Consider the following 18,799-nt stretch of genomic DNA (forward strand, 5'->3'; position numbering starts at 1 on the left):
GTTTTTTTTTTTTTGGCCCACAGCATTTTCTAACGATATAATTTAACTATATATAAAAAAAACAAACCCAACAATTGCAAACATGTAAAAATCAGCAGTACGTTTACAAGAATAAAGTCAAAATATTATGAGAAAATAGTAATAATTTCACAAGCTTTAGTATCAGATTTTAGTATCAGAAAGTCAAAATATTAAAGAAAGATGTTATTTTTTAAAGTCGTAATATTATGAAAAACAGACAAAACAACAAAGTTGTAATTTTTGGAAAATTTGCGGAAAAAAGTCATATCATGAAAAGACAGTATTACAGTTTTCTTTAAAGCAATTCCACCAGTGATTTCTGAGCAAAATTGCAGCTGTCTGTGTAGAAAATATCAAAATAACTATTTTTTAAATAAGGAATTACTCTACACAAAGCAGCTCTTTCAAGAATTCAAACCCAATTCAGGCTTTATCGGGATGCTGTGACTTCCTTCTCCTTCATCACTTCACCCTGTCCGCTCCTCCAATCTGCAGTAGGAGCCATTTAAAAGCTCCATTGACTGATAGTGAAGAGCCATCAATCTTTCATGAGCTCTGTAGCCTTTCCTGAACGCCACTCAACGTCAGAGCACTCAGCAACACACAGTAGCACCTCAACACAGTGAAAGTGCTCCAGTATGAACACGCACTACGGTTGATCTCCGCTTTTCACGACGGTTGCCTTCCGGGTAATGATTGACGAAAAAAACTCACACTTATTAAACACATTTGAAGTATACATGTACACCACTAGTGAATGATAATGTAAGATGACCCATGAACACGTGGAATGGGAGTCACGGTGCAGCCTTTACCTTGGTTGTCAGGCTCGCGCTAGAAGCTACAGTATCTAATCATATATGAACTGGTGTTCACCTCGCTGCAGGTTTTGAGGTGGGACTGACTTTGCAAAACGATGGTGCGTTCATGTACAGGCAAATAAAGTACAAAATCAAACGTGTAAAAATTGTGTATGCTGTACATCAGGGGTTCTCAAATGATCTCAACCATTTTCTATTCCATTTAATCGTGACACGTCTTATCCGTTTCCGTCATTTTTATTTGTATTTTTCACTTTTCTTGTACTTTTTATTTAATGTGTTTAAGTCAGACTAAGCAAATATATTGTGAAACATTATTACATGTCCAAATTGCATTTTAGAGGAATTTATTAAGCCTTTTTGTCAAGGAAACGAGTATGGACCTGATAACTGCATGCAAATAAAGCTTAAATTCAAATGAAATTTTAAAAAATAGACTAAATAAAACCACAAAATGGCATGAACTAACACCTCAATAGCCACCTTGACACTACTATCATTCTTTGTTTTGCCCAACTGTGCAGGCGACAAGATTACTGCAGGGACACAAAAGACGGCCATTGCCATCTTAACCATTGGCAAGCTAGCCAGCTAACTGGTTAGCCTCCAATTTTTTACTGTATTCTAAACTTAAAGGGTTTAAAACAGAGTGGGGAAGCAGGACCAAGACAGAAACTTACCACTTCCACAAGGAATAGGAGGAAAACTTCTTTTCACTCTATCATCAGACACCAGACAGGCCATCGCTGATTGCGTGCACTGTGATGCTCAGCTAATGTCAGAGTGACCAGAATAAGGGCAAACATCCTTGGCTTACAGTTACATCCATTAAAATATTTAATCACGATCAATCGTGTTTTGTACATAGTTAACTCATATCTAATAATGATAATAAGAATAGGTTTTTGTACCAATAAAAACTACCAGCAGTGCACCAGTAAATTCTCGCCTCCGTCTGGCAGGCAACGTAGTCCGTCACCACTCAAATCACGGCAACAGTAAATACAAATTTGGGTCTTGCTACAAGTACATACACATGCCCCCATGCGCACCCACCTACCTGTGATGTGACACGTGATCCAAAATAAATAAAGCAGCCATCAATCTGGATGTGGACGTCCCTCATTGCTACTGCGCTCTGGAGTGATTGCTGACCATTGCTGCACCCAATTAAACCCCCCTTAATACATATACGATACTTTAATGTCATTTATGCCATGCTGTCTGCGACCACCCAGAGTGGATACCCGACCCACTTTTGTGTCCTGAACCACCAGTTGAGAACCACTGCTGTATATTTTACCAGTATTGTTATAGGAGTTATTACCCACTTAAGGTGAATGAAATGTGCTTTCGGCAGAAGATCGGCCACTATGTTGGGTTGTGAACGCTTAGCCTCGGATGTACGCGGAGCGTCAGGCCTTACCGTCAGTCAGCTCGGATCCAAACACCACAGCCTTGGAGTTGGAAATGGTAACGCAGTGCACCAAGGCCTCCAGTCTCAAGTTAAAGTTAATGAGTGCTGCTTCCACGCCGATTTTGGCCATGCCAAGCCAGAGCCCCACGTACTGGGACCTGTTCTCCATGAAGATGGCCACCACGTCGCCTTCCTGGTTGGTGGGGGATAACATGGAAAGCACAGCTGGTTACATGCCCTAATTTGCCAAAACTAGAACATTCTTACTTTGAAGCCGCGCTGGAGCAGCAGGTTGGCTACTCGGTTGGAGTACTCGTCCAACTGTCGGAAGGTCCACCTCTCGCCGGTGCCTTCAAAGATGAGCGCCGTTTTGTCCCCGTGGCGACGCACCGTCTCGGCGAAGATGGCGGGAAGGGTGTTCTTCTCCCGGAGGTGGCGCTTGACGTTCATCTTGACCCGCAATAACACTGCAGCAGCGCTGAACAATGACCACTACTTCATTAGAATGTATGTATTAGTATTATTACTTAATTAGTATGTATTAGGGGTGCACAATAATTATGAGACCGATACAATTTTAAAAACACTGATTCATACTGATTTTAAAAACACGCTCCAATGAGGCAAGATTACCGTACCGTGCGGGTGATGACGCAACATCAAAATCTTATCGGTTTGAAAAAAAAAAATCATGCATCTCAAGTATTTGTCAATACAGTTTAATATTGTAGACAACCACCATGTAGCCCACCGGATGCCCGCTAATGTTATTCGTCACCACTTATGCAGATCAGTCTTTGCTCTGTGTTGTCCTCATTTTTATTTTATGATATTTGCTGAGGCTTGTTTGTAAATGGCAAAAAAACAAAAAAAACATGAATAATGGATGCACCCATAAAATGTCCTAAGACTGCCCTTTTTCATTTTTTATATTTATGATTTGTACAAGCGGTATCCAAAACAGAACTGGCAATGAGCTTGGCAACAACAACAGTAAAGAGTCATAATTCAACATGGCCGTCTGACTCAGCGTGTCATAAAAGAAATACATCCACAGCCAACTACTACCACTAGTGGGGCATAATAAACAACTCCCTTAACTCTAAACATGAGCAACTGTTTACAAAAGGGTGCCACAAGGCATGCTGGGACCCATCCTCGTCGTGCTTCCCAGCATGCAGTGCGGCATTTGCTTTGTAAAACGGTGCTAAAGTTACATGTTAATATATTTGTTATGTATGTGTACAGCACATACAGTATTACAGTATTATACCGTGATCTCCGCACTGTGCGACGGTATGTAAGCCTCACCCACCAGTCTGTAAACTGCAGGTGTCCCCATCATAACGTGGGATATTTAGTACACAGACATGTTTTTCATAGGTTTTGCTTCAATAAATGCCTTTTTTCCAAACAGTGCATGTTAAAGGGCAACTATACACCGGTCACCGCCTCCATCCAGCCCGTGACTTCCTTATATGGGCGTGCCCGGGTCCAACCTGTTAGTTCTACAATTTTGACGAATCACAGCGGAGTGTGCGCGCCTGGAGGTAGGCCATACTAACACATCAGCAACATGTAATGGTAATGGTTTAATTTCATTTGAACATGCATCAGATTACAATTGAGTGCATCCAATAATTAGTTCACAGTTCCACATGTCCAAAAGGAGTAGGAAGAAGCATAGCTTATTAAATCCTACCCCTCCATCTGGTACTTTTACAATCAGTAACTGTTACATTTGTTCACTTCCTGCTTTCCTAATATCATTTAATTTTTTTTACTTTATTTTATTAATTTTCATTTTTTATTACGTACCGAAGTACGAGGTGATATGACCATACAATGACATAATGGGTACCATAGTAACCGTCAATATAGTGATATATATAGCACATCATGACTGGTTCAAGACTCTTCATCCTTGTATTTAGCAAACATCAACTGCTTGTATTGTTTCTTGAATTGGCTCATCGTTGTGCATTGTTTGAGGTCCTTACTCAATCCATTCCATAGTTTGATTACACATGTACTTTTGCCAAGTGACGAAAACAAAGGTCGCTACAATAATGTCACCTGAGAGCGGTGCTCAGATTTGTTATCTTTATGAAGGCAGGAATTTTTCCGACACTTCACATGGTATCGTGCAGCCCATTCACACAAAATTACATCTGGTTAGTTCACTTTGCCTTATCTCTATCAGGAACGGAATTTCCCCTTTAAAAAAATAAAGCGTGGCGACTGAAGGGAAGCAAGTTAATGCAAATGTAAATATTGACATTACCTTTGCTATTCTATTACCCTCAAACTCCTTGGAATATTTCTACAACCTGCTCTGCCACTACTATGCTTAAAAACATACCATTAAAGTTAATGCTTTTGGCCAGATGATGACAGGGATGCTTACAGAGACGACGCTCGCATATTTTGCACGGGGCATGCTCCAATTACAGCATGGTGACATTTTTAGCTCACGTTCACAATACAACACGACACAACACGCAGGCATGGAAGGTATGAATGACACTTGAGACACGCAGGCACTTACTGCAAGTCTCGGCCGATGGTTTTAGCGAAGATCCGCAGGAAGCGCCATCCTCCGCTTCCCATGTAGAAAATGAAGATAGCAGGCAGAACCTGAAGCCAGGGCAGACGCGCCACCAGCCTCAAGACCAACAGCAGGGCCGTGCAACACGCTAGACGTAGCATCCTGCAACAATAAGACACTTGGATTAAAAAAAGGTAACATAGGTCATCAACGCTCACATCCCGACTGCACCAAAGGTCGTTTTCTGGATAAATACGCCACTGAAGCCGCAAAAAAAGGTTATAGCGAGGGAAAAATGTGGCGTTAGTGTCCAGGCAGTGTCGTTATCTGCATGGTCATCTATCATCAGAGCTTTTTTGTTTACACTTGTGACCTCCAATATTTAAAAAGAAAACCCAAAGAGATATGAAGCACCTTAGTGAAACAAGTGTTTTGTCACTTTAATGCAGGGGCCTCAAACTCAATTTACTTGGGGGCCACTGGAGCTCAGGTCTGGGTGAGACTGGGCCGCATCAGGTTTTCAAAAATTTATTAAAAACAAAAAAATTAAAAAAAACTTCGCTTTGGTTCCAATTTTCTACAAGAAAACAAATCAAGAATAAAAAAATCAATCAATCAGTAATAAATAAATAAATATAGTAATAATAATAAAATGGCAAATAATAAAAACTTAAGAAACCACATATAGTTGGTGGGTAGACAAATTATTTTTTTCAGATTAAAATGAACAAAGCATTATTAGAGCCCTGTAGACATGACAAAACACGACGATAGTCACATTTATACTATTTTTATTTACAACATATTGCGCAACTGCAGGGTCTTGAGACACATGCTAACTCGCAAACTAGAGAGCTAGTGACCTAAACGGTAGCCTTCAAGTTATTTCCTTTAAACTTAAATAGCCAAAAACTTACCACTTCCACACGGATAGGGGGGATAACTATTAACAGTTATTTAACCTTTAACATGAACATTAATCAAATGTAATAATTTTTTCTGGGTACATGATACCATACAGCATCCACATCAAACTTGCGCGGGCCGCACTAACATTAAACGTTCATATCAAGGTGGGGGCCTCAAACTAGTGTCCTGCGGGTGACATTTGGCCCGCGGGCCGCGTGTTTGAGACCCCTGCTTTAATGTGTTGATACACAGGGATGAACTTCTTTTTACACTCTTGTGACCATCAGCATTGCTAAATTGCTAACTCAAACATTGCTATGTATACAATGTTAATACATCAAAGCACCTTGGGGGACCAAACGTGTACACTCTGCTCTACAGTTCATGTTTTGTTATTGTCAGCATGTTGCTGAGTTGTACAAAACTAGCCAATGACTTGTTTTGTATTATTTGTTATCACAAATAGTCCACTTTGCACTTCCAATTGGGAAAACATTGCATATGTGTGAAAAGAAATGGCAGAAAACACAATATTTTTTAAAAACTATTTATGGTTAGGTCTATAAATAAACAAAAACACCCCAACTTATAATCTAAAAGGGGCTCACATTTCACATCCACAAGGTATAAAAATGATCTTCTTCCAAAGGGTTATGTGATATCAACGTGATATGATGACTTTTGGCAAATAAAAGCATCAAAGTTTTTCCGGATATTTCAATTTGCTTCTAAAAACACAATTTAGATTTTGGTGGCGAGTGGTTAGTATGAAGGCCACACAGTCAGAAGATCGTGAAAACCTGGGTTCTATTCTCCAGAATGTGTTCCTATCACATTCCAAAAACTAGGCTAAAATTAGGCTAATTGGCGATTCAATTCCATAGTTATGAATGTGAGTGTGATGGTTGTTTGTCTATATGTGCCCTGTGATTGGCTGGCCACCAGTCCAGGGTGTACCCCGCCTCTCACCAAAAGACAGCTGGGATAGGCTCCAGCATACCCGCACCCTAGTGAGGAGAAGCGGCATAGAAAACGGATGGATGGAGAATTTTTAAGCAGTTTTAGCATCTGACTTGGCTGAAATTGTCATGATGGTATTTACGATCTTCCTTGTGTGGACCTATCAGGCCAGGGGTGTCCCAAATGCGGCCTAAGGCCATTTACAGCCCGCGGTTTGTTTTTACATCAGGAATATAAAGTTAGGCAAAAATGGGGAAAACAAGAGCAACACAACACAAAGGTTTTGGTTTCATTCTGGGGTTTGGCCCGATGTTTCCAATGTTCTGAGCCATTTGTGAGTAGCGTATATCGAACACAGGAAGTGAACACATTTATTACTGGCTACGTTAACATGCAGTCAAATAACCCTATAATAACTGGAATATTAGCAATAAACCGGTTGCGCACGGCCATGTAAACACCAATAACCCGTTTGAAAAACCCTAATATGCTCATATTCCGGTTTTTAAATAACGGAATATAACCCCTGGGTTACTCCTTTTCTAACCTGAATATTGGCTCATGTATACACCTATCAGGATATCCCCATTGAAAGGAATATTGATTCGTGTTCTGCGCATGTTCCATTCGAAAGGAATCTTGGGTCTTTGACAGGAAGTATTGAATTTGAAAACATGTCGGCATGCAAAACCGCACATTTTTGGAGCGAGGAGGAAACTAACCATCTCATTAATGTGGTGAAAGACAGAAACATGTTAATGTCCTTTATACACGGTCTATAGACGCCTTGTTGGTGTTGTTGTTGCTACAGGAGGAATAAGCAGAATGACGTTCTCAGTGTGTCGAGATGCTGTCCGTGTGTTGCTGTTTTGATCGGGATATCCCATTTGCTTACATTTCCAATGCTCTGGCATGTAAACGGGTTATTCAGAATGTTGACACTGAAACCAGAATATTGACATTAACCGGAATATTATAATATTATATACACACACACACACACATATACATATATAACATTTAACAGAAAGAATATACATATAACAATATTACAATGGTTCCGTGCCTTAGATTTCAAGTTACCTCTGCATTAAGTTATATATTATTAAGTTATACCGTCAGAAAACTGTAAACAGGAAGCGAACTCATATGATGACAACCTGTGCTTGGCGGGAGGTGGGGGGTAATAAGTGACAGCTGAGAGGCGTCCAGTGACACCGTAAGACCAGGATAGAGGATGAAGTCTACATTTCAATGCTGTAGGCATGGCTCATAATGAATAAAACAATCATGGAAAGACCCGGCGAGACACTGGTATTGTTAGAATAGACTTCTATCGTAGCAGTCCTAGAATGACTGCTGCCTTCACGCACAATTGGAAGGAGTTACAGAAAAGATATTGTGGCAGCTGCTGCTGCACCCGGAAATGTTTTAGGCGTGTAGCATCATATTGCGGTAGTGGGATGGCCCTATATGAACCATGTGCGTGTTCACAAAGGGCCCAAATGGCTCCTTGTGGACGTCCACGCACAAAAAAAGATACAGGTGAACGGCTGGGTAGGATTCCACCAAACACAGTGGATGTGTAGCACCCAAATGGGTTTAGCGCCGCTGATCGCCGGCAAGGTTGACAGAGGACAAGCGCAACGGTCACCATCAGGGAAGCTTTTGTTATAACACACGCCTCTCACCTGGTCCGGTCACAGCATGGAAGGTGCAAAGAAAAAGAAATCCCAGACGACGAAGCTCCCTGATCGGCTTACAGGCCAGCCTGATGGTCGGTGCCCTTCTCCGCCTCTCACTGTCGGCTTGATAGCGGCGCTAGGAGACGCGCACAGTCGGATACACGCACCGGGATCTCCCCCCTCCCTACCCTCTTCATCAAATTCGCCCTGCTGTCGACGTCGACTTTGACCCGGCGAGCATCACTCGTCTGCTACTCCGATCCGTGATATGATTTCCCGCTCCATTGTGCCTGATAAAAAGCCGATAGCAAGCGCAATTCCAATGACCTTATAATTTTCTCAGCAGCGCCCGCCCACCACCAGCATAGCAGTAAAGGCGTAAGCGGTGATTGACACGCGCCGCCGCCAATCCGCGACGGATATTTCCGACCAAGAATGGGGAGGGCGCTAGACGGGAAAGAAGACGCGGCCTTCGCCTGCCTGCCTGCCTGACGCCGCCTGCTGCTCGCCGACACGCAGCGTTTGTGTGTACCCGGTAGTGGACAAAAAACTGATGCGGAACTGTGGCGGTGCTACGGCGCACGCGTTTAGGCTCGCTGCGTCGCACCAACGCGCATGCGCCAACACAGAACTATGGTGTTCAAGTTTTCTTCTACTATTCCGGCGTCAAAATGTAAAGAATTGTATTTTTTGTGTGATATTAAGAGTCGTGTCTTCCAGATTCCATTTTTTCCTGATATAGTCAAAAAATATACATTTCAACAGAAGGAATATGTATACACTCAACAATCCTCAAATATGACCGGAGTGTTGTGAAAAGGCTAGCCAAATATCCTCTATTGTATACGATGGGGCCATTCTGCTATTTGTAAGGTCACTACAAAAAAATAAATCAAATATGTTTTTGAGGACCTCCTGCAAAGTAAAATTAGTCAAAGATCTTCAGTGCTGTGGTGCTTTTAAGGACCTACTGTAAAGAAAAGATGGTCAAAGATCTATAAGACATATCTGCGTCTTCTATTTGTATCAATCCATGATGGTGGAATATTTACACTGTCTGAGAGTGTAAATTTTAAGAGTCTGACAAATATGAAATAAATACATAAACGAGCTAGTCTTATTGCAGGCAGAGATGTGCTGAATTGAATTTGTTACTAGTAAACAGCAAAGATAGCGAAGAATCATCAAGTGACCCATGTGCTCCCATAAATGGAAAGCAGATACTTCTTATCAATAGTTGGCGTCTTCAGCAACAGCAAAGTCTACAGAGATAAATGCAGAACGCCGCGTTATTATTTGATGCATCAACTGCAGTTATGATGCAGGATGATAACGCACGATTAGCTTTTTCCCCACAAGAATGAGGCCAAAGTTCATTCAAATTCTGTTTTTGCGACGCATCAGCACACAAACTGTGTTTCAAGACAGATAAGGACACGCCCGGCCTCTAAATGTTACTCAACATGGCAGGCAGCACAAACTAAAACTACAAATGAACACATTTGAACTAAGGAGATAGTAAATGCTATTTTTGTTGGTCAGTCATCCAGTTCCAAGCCAAAATGGCTGTAGAGCTCTCGTGTGGTGGTCCCGCGTAGAGCAGCTGAAACGAACAACAACAAAAAGAGGAGTTAATACCCATTCAGTAAATGGCTTGCTAAACAGCCCCTGTTATATATAAGATCTTTGACTAACATTTATTTTTTTTGCAGTAGGTCATAAATATCAGCAGGATGGAGAGCTTTGGTGTTTTTGTTTTCAGTAGGTCCTTAAAAACAGCAGTGGGTTCCTGTTTTGTACACGATCCTTGACTGTTGCCCCCCCTCAGTAAATCCTTAAAAACAGCAGAGAATTCCTGTTATGTAATATATAGAAGATCTTTGAGTAGCATCTTTGCAGTAAGTCCTTAAAAACAGCATAGCATTCCTGTTATATCGGAGATCTCTACCCCCCTGAACAGGTCCTTAAAACAGCACAGTGCTCCTTTCATATACAGAATCTTTGAGTAGCATTTTTACGGCAGATTATTTAAAAAAATATTAATCAGAGTTCCTATTATGTAGAAGATCTTTGACTAACATGTTTTGCAGACCATCAAGAAAAAACATCACAGTGCCCCTGCCATACAGAGAAAGTTTGAGCAGCATTTTTTTTATACAACAGATCATTAAAAACAGCAGATTTCCTGTTATTCATGTTCTGTTCTGAGTATCTTCACTAGCGTTTTACCAGTAGGCCATTAAAAACAGAGTAGCATCTCAGTTACATAGAAGATCTTTGACTGGTGGGGGCTTTTCTTTGTAGGTTCTTAAAAACAGCAGAGCGGTAGAAAATGAATGAATGATTAAAAAAAAGCAAAGCTCATATTGTTTAATGTTCCTTAAAAACAGCAGCCTACTCCTATCGCATAGAGGATCTACGACAAGCATTTTATCAGTACGTCATGAAAAACAGCGGAGCGTTTCTGTGATATAGAGGATCTTTGACTGGTGTTTTTTTTCTTCAGTAGGTCTTCAAAAACAGCAGAGCGCTTTTGTTACATAAAGGATCTTTAATCGATCTTTGATTATTTCCAATGAGGGGATAGATTGTGATTGAGTCTAGAGGAGCCTTACATCAGTAAGATGTCTGGTGGGATACATTGTCGTCACATACATCAATCTGCATTTCTGGTTTTAAAATCCAACCCGGCCAAAGACAAAGTGACAGCTGTCCACACAGCATCTCCTTGACAGCGTGCAGCACGTCAAACCCGGCGACCAAGCGTAGGCCCTTTGTGAGTGTGTTTTTTTTCTTGAATGGGCACAAGCGGGCGAGGGCAGAAAGGCAGGAAGTTTGTGTGTGTTTGCATTAGACCGTACGCATGTGTCTGCATGACGGACAGAGAACGTGATTGTGCCTAAGTGTTGTGTAAAAGACATGCATTGTGTGAGGGGAAACTCTCTTGGGCTTTACAAAGGAGTCATTATCGGAGTCACTGTAGAGTGAGAGAAAGTAGCTTTGGAAAGGCAGTTAAAAAAAAAAAAGACTAAATGTGTGAGGAAACTCGTGGAGATGTCTCCTTTAGACCGCAAAGTGTTTGGTCCATCATTCACGCTATGGCTGTGATTCATCTGAAACTTTGCTAACCTTTCCACACTTCCTCATTTGAGCTTGGAATGACACAACACAATCTCCTGATTACGATCAATGCCAGTCATACGGTGTATTCACATGAGTGGACCACGGTCAATAGAAGACATTTACACTATCTTTTGATTCAACTACCTAATTAGGTCGTTGGGGGTAGAATAAGCAGGGTTGTAATGTACAAACCAACATAGAGGAAGTGTACAGTAGAAAGACTCTGAAGAAACGCTACTCTGGCGGCCTCTGCTGGTCGACTACGCAACATCTACAATTCATAGCAACATAACATATCAATTTGCGTCCATAGATCTTATACTGTGTCCAATCCAATAACTTATTTTATTTATTTATATATTATTATTTCATTTTAGTATTCATTTGTGTGCATTGTCATACCTATTCTGCCCAGCAGCGACTGTCCCATGTCCTTGATATCATTGTACTCATGCAGCATGTCAATGTGATTGTCCAGCTCCTCCACTCTGTACCCCCTGGGGAAATAACAATAGGTGCTCAAAAACCAGACCCATACTAAAATGCATGCATACTGTCTCATCTCCCAACTTCACCACCATTTTATGTATTGTTGTTGTTGGATAAAAATGCTTTACTGCTGTTTCCATAATTGAGTGACAGAGTACCCATAGAGTTAGCATAGCGCAGTTCTAGATTTGACAGCAGAGTGGCACTCATAAATAGGTTTTAGCATAACAGAACATTAGAACAATATTAGTGTGATTTAACAAGAGTATTTCAACATAATTAGTATGTGATATCATAGAGCGTTGCATAGACTTAGACGTGCAACAGTGTGTGTTAATATAATTAGGCTTCAGAAGTGTTTAGTGATTCAGTAATCATATAAGTAAATCAGTCTAAGTGCTTCAAAATAAATGAACTATTTTGCCAAGTAATCAATCAAGTGAGTAATTATAAGTAGCCCATCGGAATAAAGCAGTAAGAAAATAAAACTTAGGACAATCTGTGCTGTCACTGAACAATTTTGCTCTCTTGTGGTGATTTGTGTGTGTGTGGTTGTTTAATGAAGATAAACACAGTGTGTCCAGTCTTATGATGGTGAGGGGCCCCTTGGAACCTCGCCAATACCACTCATCATAAATTGAAAAATGCACAGTTAATCCATGTGATAGGTATTGGCAATCTCACTCATGCATGATCGGTATCGGAACTGGCAGCATAACCCAGATGGGAGCATCCTTACTACAGTAAACCTCGGATATATCGGACTCGGATATATCGGAAATTCGCTCACAACGGACAGATAAAAAAGAACCGATTTTTCTGTAATGCATTTCCAATAAAAAATCATTGCATATATCAGATTTTTTATAACGGATTTCGCCTATTTCGCCTATACAAAATCTCCAGTCCCGTTCCAATGCATTTCCGTTAAATTTCCCTCGCATATATCGGATGGCCGCATCGTTATGCTAATCTTGTTGATGTCACTGGCTATTGTCTTTCTCTTGGCTCCAGATTTAGGACAAATATAAAAGTGAGTGACGTCAATAATACTAGCACAGCAGTGAATGAGATCTTAACCTCACTATTGGAAATAACGTAGGCCTGACGGGCGTAACAGGGCCTAGCTTAATTAACAATTTGTTATGCTCAGAGTCCAATAAAGTTAAATTCTCATTACCTTACGTCTCTTTTCATTGCCCAGTCCAGGTTCATTGGAAACATAGTCAAGGAAGTGCCTTTTTATAACGGATAAAATCCGATTTACGCATATAGCGGATATAAATACGATATATGCGTAAAACGGACATTTTCCGGTATACGCATATAACGGATTTCGCTTATATCGGACAAAACCAGTGGGAACAATTGAATCCGATATGTCCGAGGTTTACTGTACATACTAGTTGTCCCCTGACAACAGCTAGAAATCAACCACCAACACTGCACGTTCGTTGGTTCCAAATACCAAAAGCAGCTGCACTTACTCGGACTCCAGCTGTGCTATCTCAGCATCCAACTGCCTTTTGCTCCTCTCCAGCTCCTCCACTTCTTCTTCCGGACTCAACTTAGTCGTCTTGGTGACCTGTCCCTATGAGGAGAAACAGGAACAAGTATATCAACATTTAAATGCGAGACACTGGATGTGTTTGGGTTAGGAGTGGAAGAGAAGAGGTACTTACTGGCGATTTGAAGTTGGAGTTCACTTTCTTCAGCTTTGAGAGAGGAGTTCTACATAGACACGGATATCGTGCCATGTAAATAAAATAATTAGAACAGTCCATCTGCGGTAATTTGTCTAGCTGTAAAAGGGTCATACAATCTGCTGTATGTGCTCTATGCTGTTCTGCATGACTCCATGCTAAAAGTGTTGTGTGTGTTATAATGTGTTTGTTATAAAGTGTTATAATGGCCACAATGATGTTGAATAAGACACCCACATTGTACATGGATAAAGGATTTTGGATTTACAATATGAACCTATTGGAGCGTTTGTGAACATCGCTCCTTTATTTCCCACATGTTTGGCCATCACACAAAAACACTGAAAATAAAAACACTCCTTGTCCAATAATATATATCATTTCTGCAAGGCTTCTGTTTCCCTACTCACCAGACAGACTCAGGCTTCTCTGTAAACAGACCCCACTCACTCTGCTTTCTATCAAAGCCTAATGTTCCTGGAGATGCTGTGAGGCAGTCCCCATGGTAACCGTAATGAGCTGCGTATCACTGGAAAGCGCAGCGCCTTAGCGTTGGAATGATTTTGATAGTGCAGGACTTGCGGTAATATCCATCCATTCTTTTTCTATGCCGCTTATCCTCACAAGGGTCGCGGCATATGCTGGAGCCTATCCCAGCTGACGTCAGGCGAGAGGTGAGGTACACCCTGGACTGGTCATACATTTTTTTTGCATGTTTGTCACACTTAAATGCTTCAAATCATCGAACAAATGTTAATATTAGTCAACGATAACACAACTGAACACAAAATGCAGTTTTTAAATTAAGCTTTTCCTTATTGCTTAGAAGTAACAACTGCAATCAAGTGTTGTGATAACTTGCAGTGACTCTTGCAGCACATTGGCGCTATATTGTGGACTCCTATAGAGGGGCTACACAAGATAACCCACACAAAAAGCTTTCTAGATCTTCAAGATTCTGCACCTCTTTCTGCAGCGCATCCATGGATTTCCTGCTTGCCACTCAAGTGGTCCGTTTAATGTATTCCTCCTACCGCCCACCTCCAGGCATGCCCACTCTGCTGTGATTGGTCACACACCCAAGGACTTCCGGATACGTAGGTCTGCTTTTACTGAGTGCAGTCAATCTGTAGACCTGATCTCACTGGCATCAGTAGAACTCGGTGTTACAAAAAACCGAGCATGCAGACAGCAGAATTCATAGTTCCATTTATCACAGCAAGTCTTCCAGGTCCTGAAGCAGCAAAACAGCACCAGACAGTCACACTACCACCACCACATTTTACTGTTGTACTTTCCCAAAGGTCTTGGGGATCTTGGAGACAAGCCTTAATGTTCTTTTGTTCAGCGATGGTTTTGGTGTTGAAACTTGGCCGTTTTTGCCCATTGTCTTTCTTATGGTGGAGTCAGGAACATTGACTTTAACTGAGGCAAGTGAAGTCTGCACTTCATTGGATGTTGTTGTGGGGTTTTTTGTGACCTCTTGGTTGGTCGCTGCACTCTTGGGGACATTTTGGTTGGCTGGCCACTCCTGGAAAGGTTTCACCACCGTTCCATGATTGTGCCATTTGTGGATAGTGGCTCTCACTGTGGTTCGCTGGAGTCCCAAAGCTTTAAAAATTACTTTATAATCTTTTCCACACTGATGGATTTCAATTAATCAGTAATCACTCACTCACCTTTTTCACCACCTTCAGTTTAATGATCCGTTTGAATGCCTGGTAGAACTAAAGGTACATTTGTTTGGAGAGATCTAATGATGATAATTTAAGTTAAGAGCAAGCAAGATAATAATATATATCATATTGTACTGCCAAAATATTACATTTGTACGGGCTATTTTTGTCATCTTTATATTTGTCCAAATAAAGCTACCTTTGCCAGTCATTAAAATGAACAAGAAACTGAAGAAAGGGTGGTCTAATGATATTTTCCATTACTGTATGTATTGTTCTTTAAACATATAAGGGACATTCAAAATGTGTGTATTGTCACCGGACAACCATCAGCCAAACATGTATACCATTTACCTTTTCAGTGCTCCTCCCTTCAGCTCGTTCCCTTCTGGTGTCGAACCGATTAACTTCTTTTGTCCACTATTATCTACAGGCGTTTGTTCTAAATTCATACTTTTGGCAATTCTTTAGCTTAGTTGGTTTCCAAATGACGGCCATTGAAAAACCAAAACAGGAAGTTAGCACTTGGCGGGCTGTTGTCATGCAACAAGCTGATTGGTTCCCTGAGCTAAATAGGTGGGGTTTTTGGTAGTTTGGTCATACGGTGGCCGCGAAAAGTCATACATCCTATTTCTCGCTTTGAGCATGGAAATGCAAAATGATTAAAAGTCGTTGTGACCAGCAATGCAAGCAACGTTTGTTTGTTGAGTATATTCTGGAAATAAACTCAGTATATGAGGTTTTGCCCAAGATAAACGTACTAAATGAACATGTGCCTGTCTAATGTGACCACAAGATGGAGACAAATCCTCAGATAATTTTACTGCTGATTTAACTGTAGGCGTCCCCTCATTTGTGCACGCTTCCTGTCTAAAGCGACGACTATTGCATAATCACAGAGTGGCACTTTGACATATATTCATGTGTTAATCTACACCCAAAGCCTCTCTGGCCTGAGCTCCGAGCAGCCTCTTAGACTAATTCACCGCCACCAGCGCTCTCCAACTAAATCACTGATGGATTAAGAAAGCAAAAGGTCAAGTTCAGTGGGCAAAAGAAACACTATTAGACAACACACACTGAGAAAAGCTGAGATTTTTAAAACAGCACATTGGAGGCTGGAGATACAGTTTACGGTTCACTGAGTAAGTGGAGGAAAGGAACACGGTGAAAGATTTAGCTTTAAAAAACACACACAGAAAGATGGAGGAAATGTGTGGAGGACATAAAATCAAAGTCCATTCAGCTTTCATTGCTTATTTATTACTCGGTACGAAGACAGAGAGGGCGGGAATAAAAAATTCAGACAGGAAACACGACCCTTTTTTCTCCTTTTAGAAAAGACCACACACACTACTGGCCAGTAATGGATCATGCATGCAATGGTCATGTGTGTCACAAATGGACCATCCCCAGCAGAATCTAGATAAAGCCCATACAAGAGCTGCATCAAATATCGGGAAAAAACACACTACTGTAATACTACTAATACTACTGGCTGTATTACTTGTAATTATTTTAAATGTGTAAAACATAAAAAGGCAATTGAAGAGGATGGAAAATGATACTGTACCACATTTAAAACAAAAACAAACAAAAAAACTTCAATTAAATCTTAAAGGGGACCTATTATTCTATTTTTACCCTTTGTATTGAATTGAGGACTCCTATAGAGCAGCTACACACAATAACCCACTCAGAAAACTTTCTAGATCTTCCAGAATCTGCACCTATTCCAGCTCCACATTCATACCTATGGACAATTTGGAGTGGCCAATTAACCTAGCATGTTTTTTTTTTGGAATGTGGGAGGAAACCGGAGTACCTGGAGAAAACCCACGCAGGCACGGGGAGAACATGCAAACTTCACACAGAGATGGCCGAGGGTGGAATCGAACTCGGGTCTCCTAGCTGTGTGGCCTGCAAGCTAATCACTTGTCCGCCGTGTTTAAAAAATGTAATAATTAAAATAATTCAAATGATAATAGAAACTAAAATCCAGAAAAAATTTAATGGAGAATTAAATACAATTATTGTACAACATATTTTAAATTCTAATTTCATTCATTCATTTTCTACCGCTTTTTCCTCACAAGGGTCGCGGGGGACCTAGAGCCTATCCCAGATGACTGTGGGCGAGAGGTGGGGTACACCCTGGACTGGTGGCCAGCCAATCACAGGGCACATATAGACAAACAACCATTCACACTCACATTCATACCTATGGACAATTTGGAGTCACCAATTAACCTAGCATGTTTTTGGAATGTGGGAGGAAACCGGAGTACCCGGAGAAAACCCACACAAGCACGGAGAGAACATGCAAACTTCACACAGAGATGGCCGAGGGTGGAATTGATCCCTGGTCTCCTAGCTGTGAGGTCTGCATGCTAACCACTAGACCGCCTGTATTTATAACTCGGGTCTCCTAGCTGTGTGGCCTGCGTGCTAATCACTCGTCTGCCGTGTTTAAAAATGTAATCATTAAAATAATTCAAATTATAATAGAAACTACAATGCAGAAAAAATTAAATGGAGAATTAAATACAATTATTGTACAACATATTTTAAAATCTAATTTTATTTGACAAAAATTATTGTATAATGTAATTTTTTTTAATTAAAATTTTTATTTTACTCAAAACCTGCCCCTTAATTTAATTAAATTTAACAAAAGCTAATCAAAAAGAAAAAAAAATATTCCAAAGATGTAAAACCTTTATTATATTGTATTACTCATAACTGGGAGGGATCCATTGTGACATAAAGTGTGACAACACAACAACTTTTTTGCACAAAGTCTCCATCCCGAAGCAAAAAGAGCAAGGCAATAAGCTGCGGGGAGAAGGCAGGCGGCTTTTGTGATGTTTGTTGGAAAGCCTCCTATCTATCATCTTCATAATTCATGATGGGGATCCCAGCCACTCTCTTGCTCTGTGCTGCATCTCAATTCCACTGCTGGAGGAGAAAACATGCAGAGAGAGCAAATAACGGATGCAAAAACAAACATAGTATAGGACAATATATGAGTAATAGGGACGGGGAGCAATCAGATCCAATCAGTAGGACATATTGATCATGACTGGTCTAAAAATGCATTTAAAAAAGTCCCAGTGTTTATTCTCTGTTCAAGTCTGGGTACTTGATCTTTTATTTTGAGCTTGAACTTGGATTTAAGCAGAATAGATAACAAATTCTGCACCATTCTGCATTCATTTGGTCCGTTGGTCATGTGTCAAGCATACAAGGCGAAACCAGTCATCCTGTGACTATTTTTGCGTTTGTACTCCAAGCAGACTCCAACGTTACCATGGGAGCACAGTGTGGACCGTCCAAGCTCCTGAGGCAAAGCCTCCACGGCGATAGAGCTTGTTGACAGTTTGAAGGCGAGACACAAGCAGAGACATAGGATCAATCCCATTTCTATCCACTTTATTTACACCCTTA

The 18,799-nt window shown here is 40.9% G+C and overlaps 2 protein-coding genes across 4 annotated transcripts in view; both read right to left on the minus strand.

Moving 5' to 3' along the window:
- slc27a4 (solute carrier family 27 member 4) overlaps nucleotides 1–15,855 on the minus strand; it is a 29,949-nt gene extending 14,094 nt beyond the window's left edge. Inside the window, exons 1-6 of one of the 2 annotated variants that reach the window (XM_058057129.1) lie at nucleotides 15,707–15,855; nucleotides 13,461–13,564; nucleotides 11,887–11,981; nucleotides 4,808–4,969; nucleotides 2,527–2,737; nucleotides 2,269–2,452 (exon numbers count right to left, since the gene is read on the minus strand). In XM_058057129.1, the coding sequence (XP_057913112.1) occupies nucleotides 2,269–2,452; nucleotides 2,527–2,737; nucleotides 4,808–4,968 (556 nt within the window). In that variant the 5' untranslated portion in view covers nucleotide 4,969; nucleotides 11,887–11,981; nucleotides 13,461–13,564; nucleotides 15,707–15,855. Of the gene's footprint in view, nucleotides 1–2,268; nucleotides 2,453–2,526; nucleotides 2,738–4,807; nucleotides 4,970–8,367; nucleotides 8,518–11,886; nucleotides 11,982–13,460; nucleotides 13,565–15,706 lie in introns of those variants that run through there. The other variant, XM_058057128.1, reaches the window with a different exon arrangement.
- On the minus strand, nucleotides 9,817–15,888 carry swi5 (SWI5 homologous recombination repair protein). 2 transcript variants are annotated; one of them, XM_058057132.1, is made up of 6 exons: nucleotides 15,707–15,851; nucleotides 14,641–14,803; nucleotides 13,656–13,704; nucleotides 13,461–13,564; nucleotides 11,887–11,981; nucleotides 9,817–9,964 (listed from the first exon to the last, which is right to left on the minus strand). In XM_058057132.1, the coding sequence occupies exons 2-6, from the start codon at nucleotides 14,655–14,657 to the stop codon at nucleotides 9,900–9,902; spliced, it is 330 nt and encodes a 109-aa protein (XP_057913115.1). In that variant the 5' UTR covers nucleotides 14,658–14,803; nucleotides 15,707–15,851; the 3' UTR covers nucleotides 9,817–9,899. The 2 variants fall into 2 exon arrangements, with proteins under 2 accessions (XP_057913115.1, XP_057913114.1); XM_058057131.1 differs by lacking the exon at nucleotides 14,641–14,803 and having other exon boundaries at nucleotides 15,707–15,888.
- Nucleotides 15,889–18,799: the final 2,911 nt, after the last annotated feature.

Source organism: Doryrhamphus excisus, chromosome 19 (assembly GCF_030265055.1).
Source record: "Doryrhamphus excisus isolate RoL2022-K1 chromosome 19, RoL_Dexc_1.0, whole genome shotgun sequence".
Lineage (NCBI taxonomy): Eukaryota > Metazoa > Chordata > Actinopteri > Syngnathiformes > Syngnathidae > Doryrhamphus > Doryrhamphus excisus.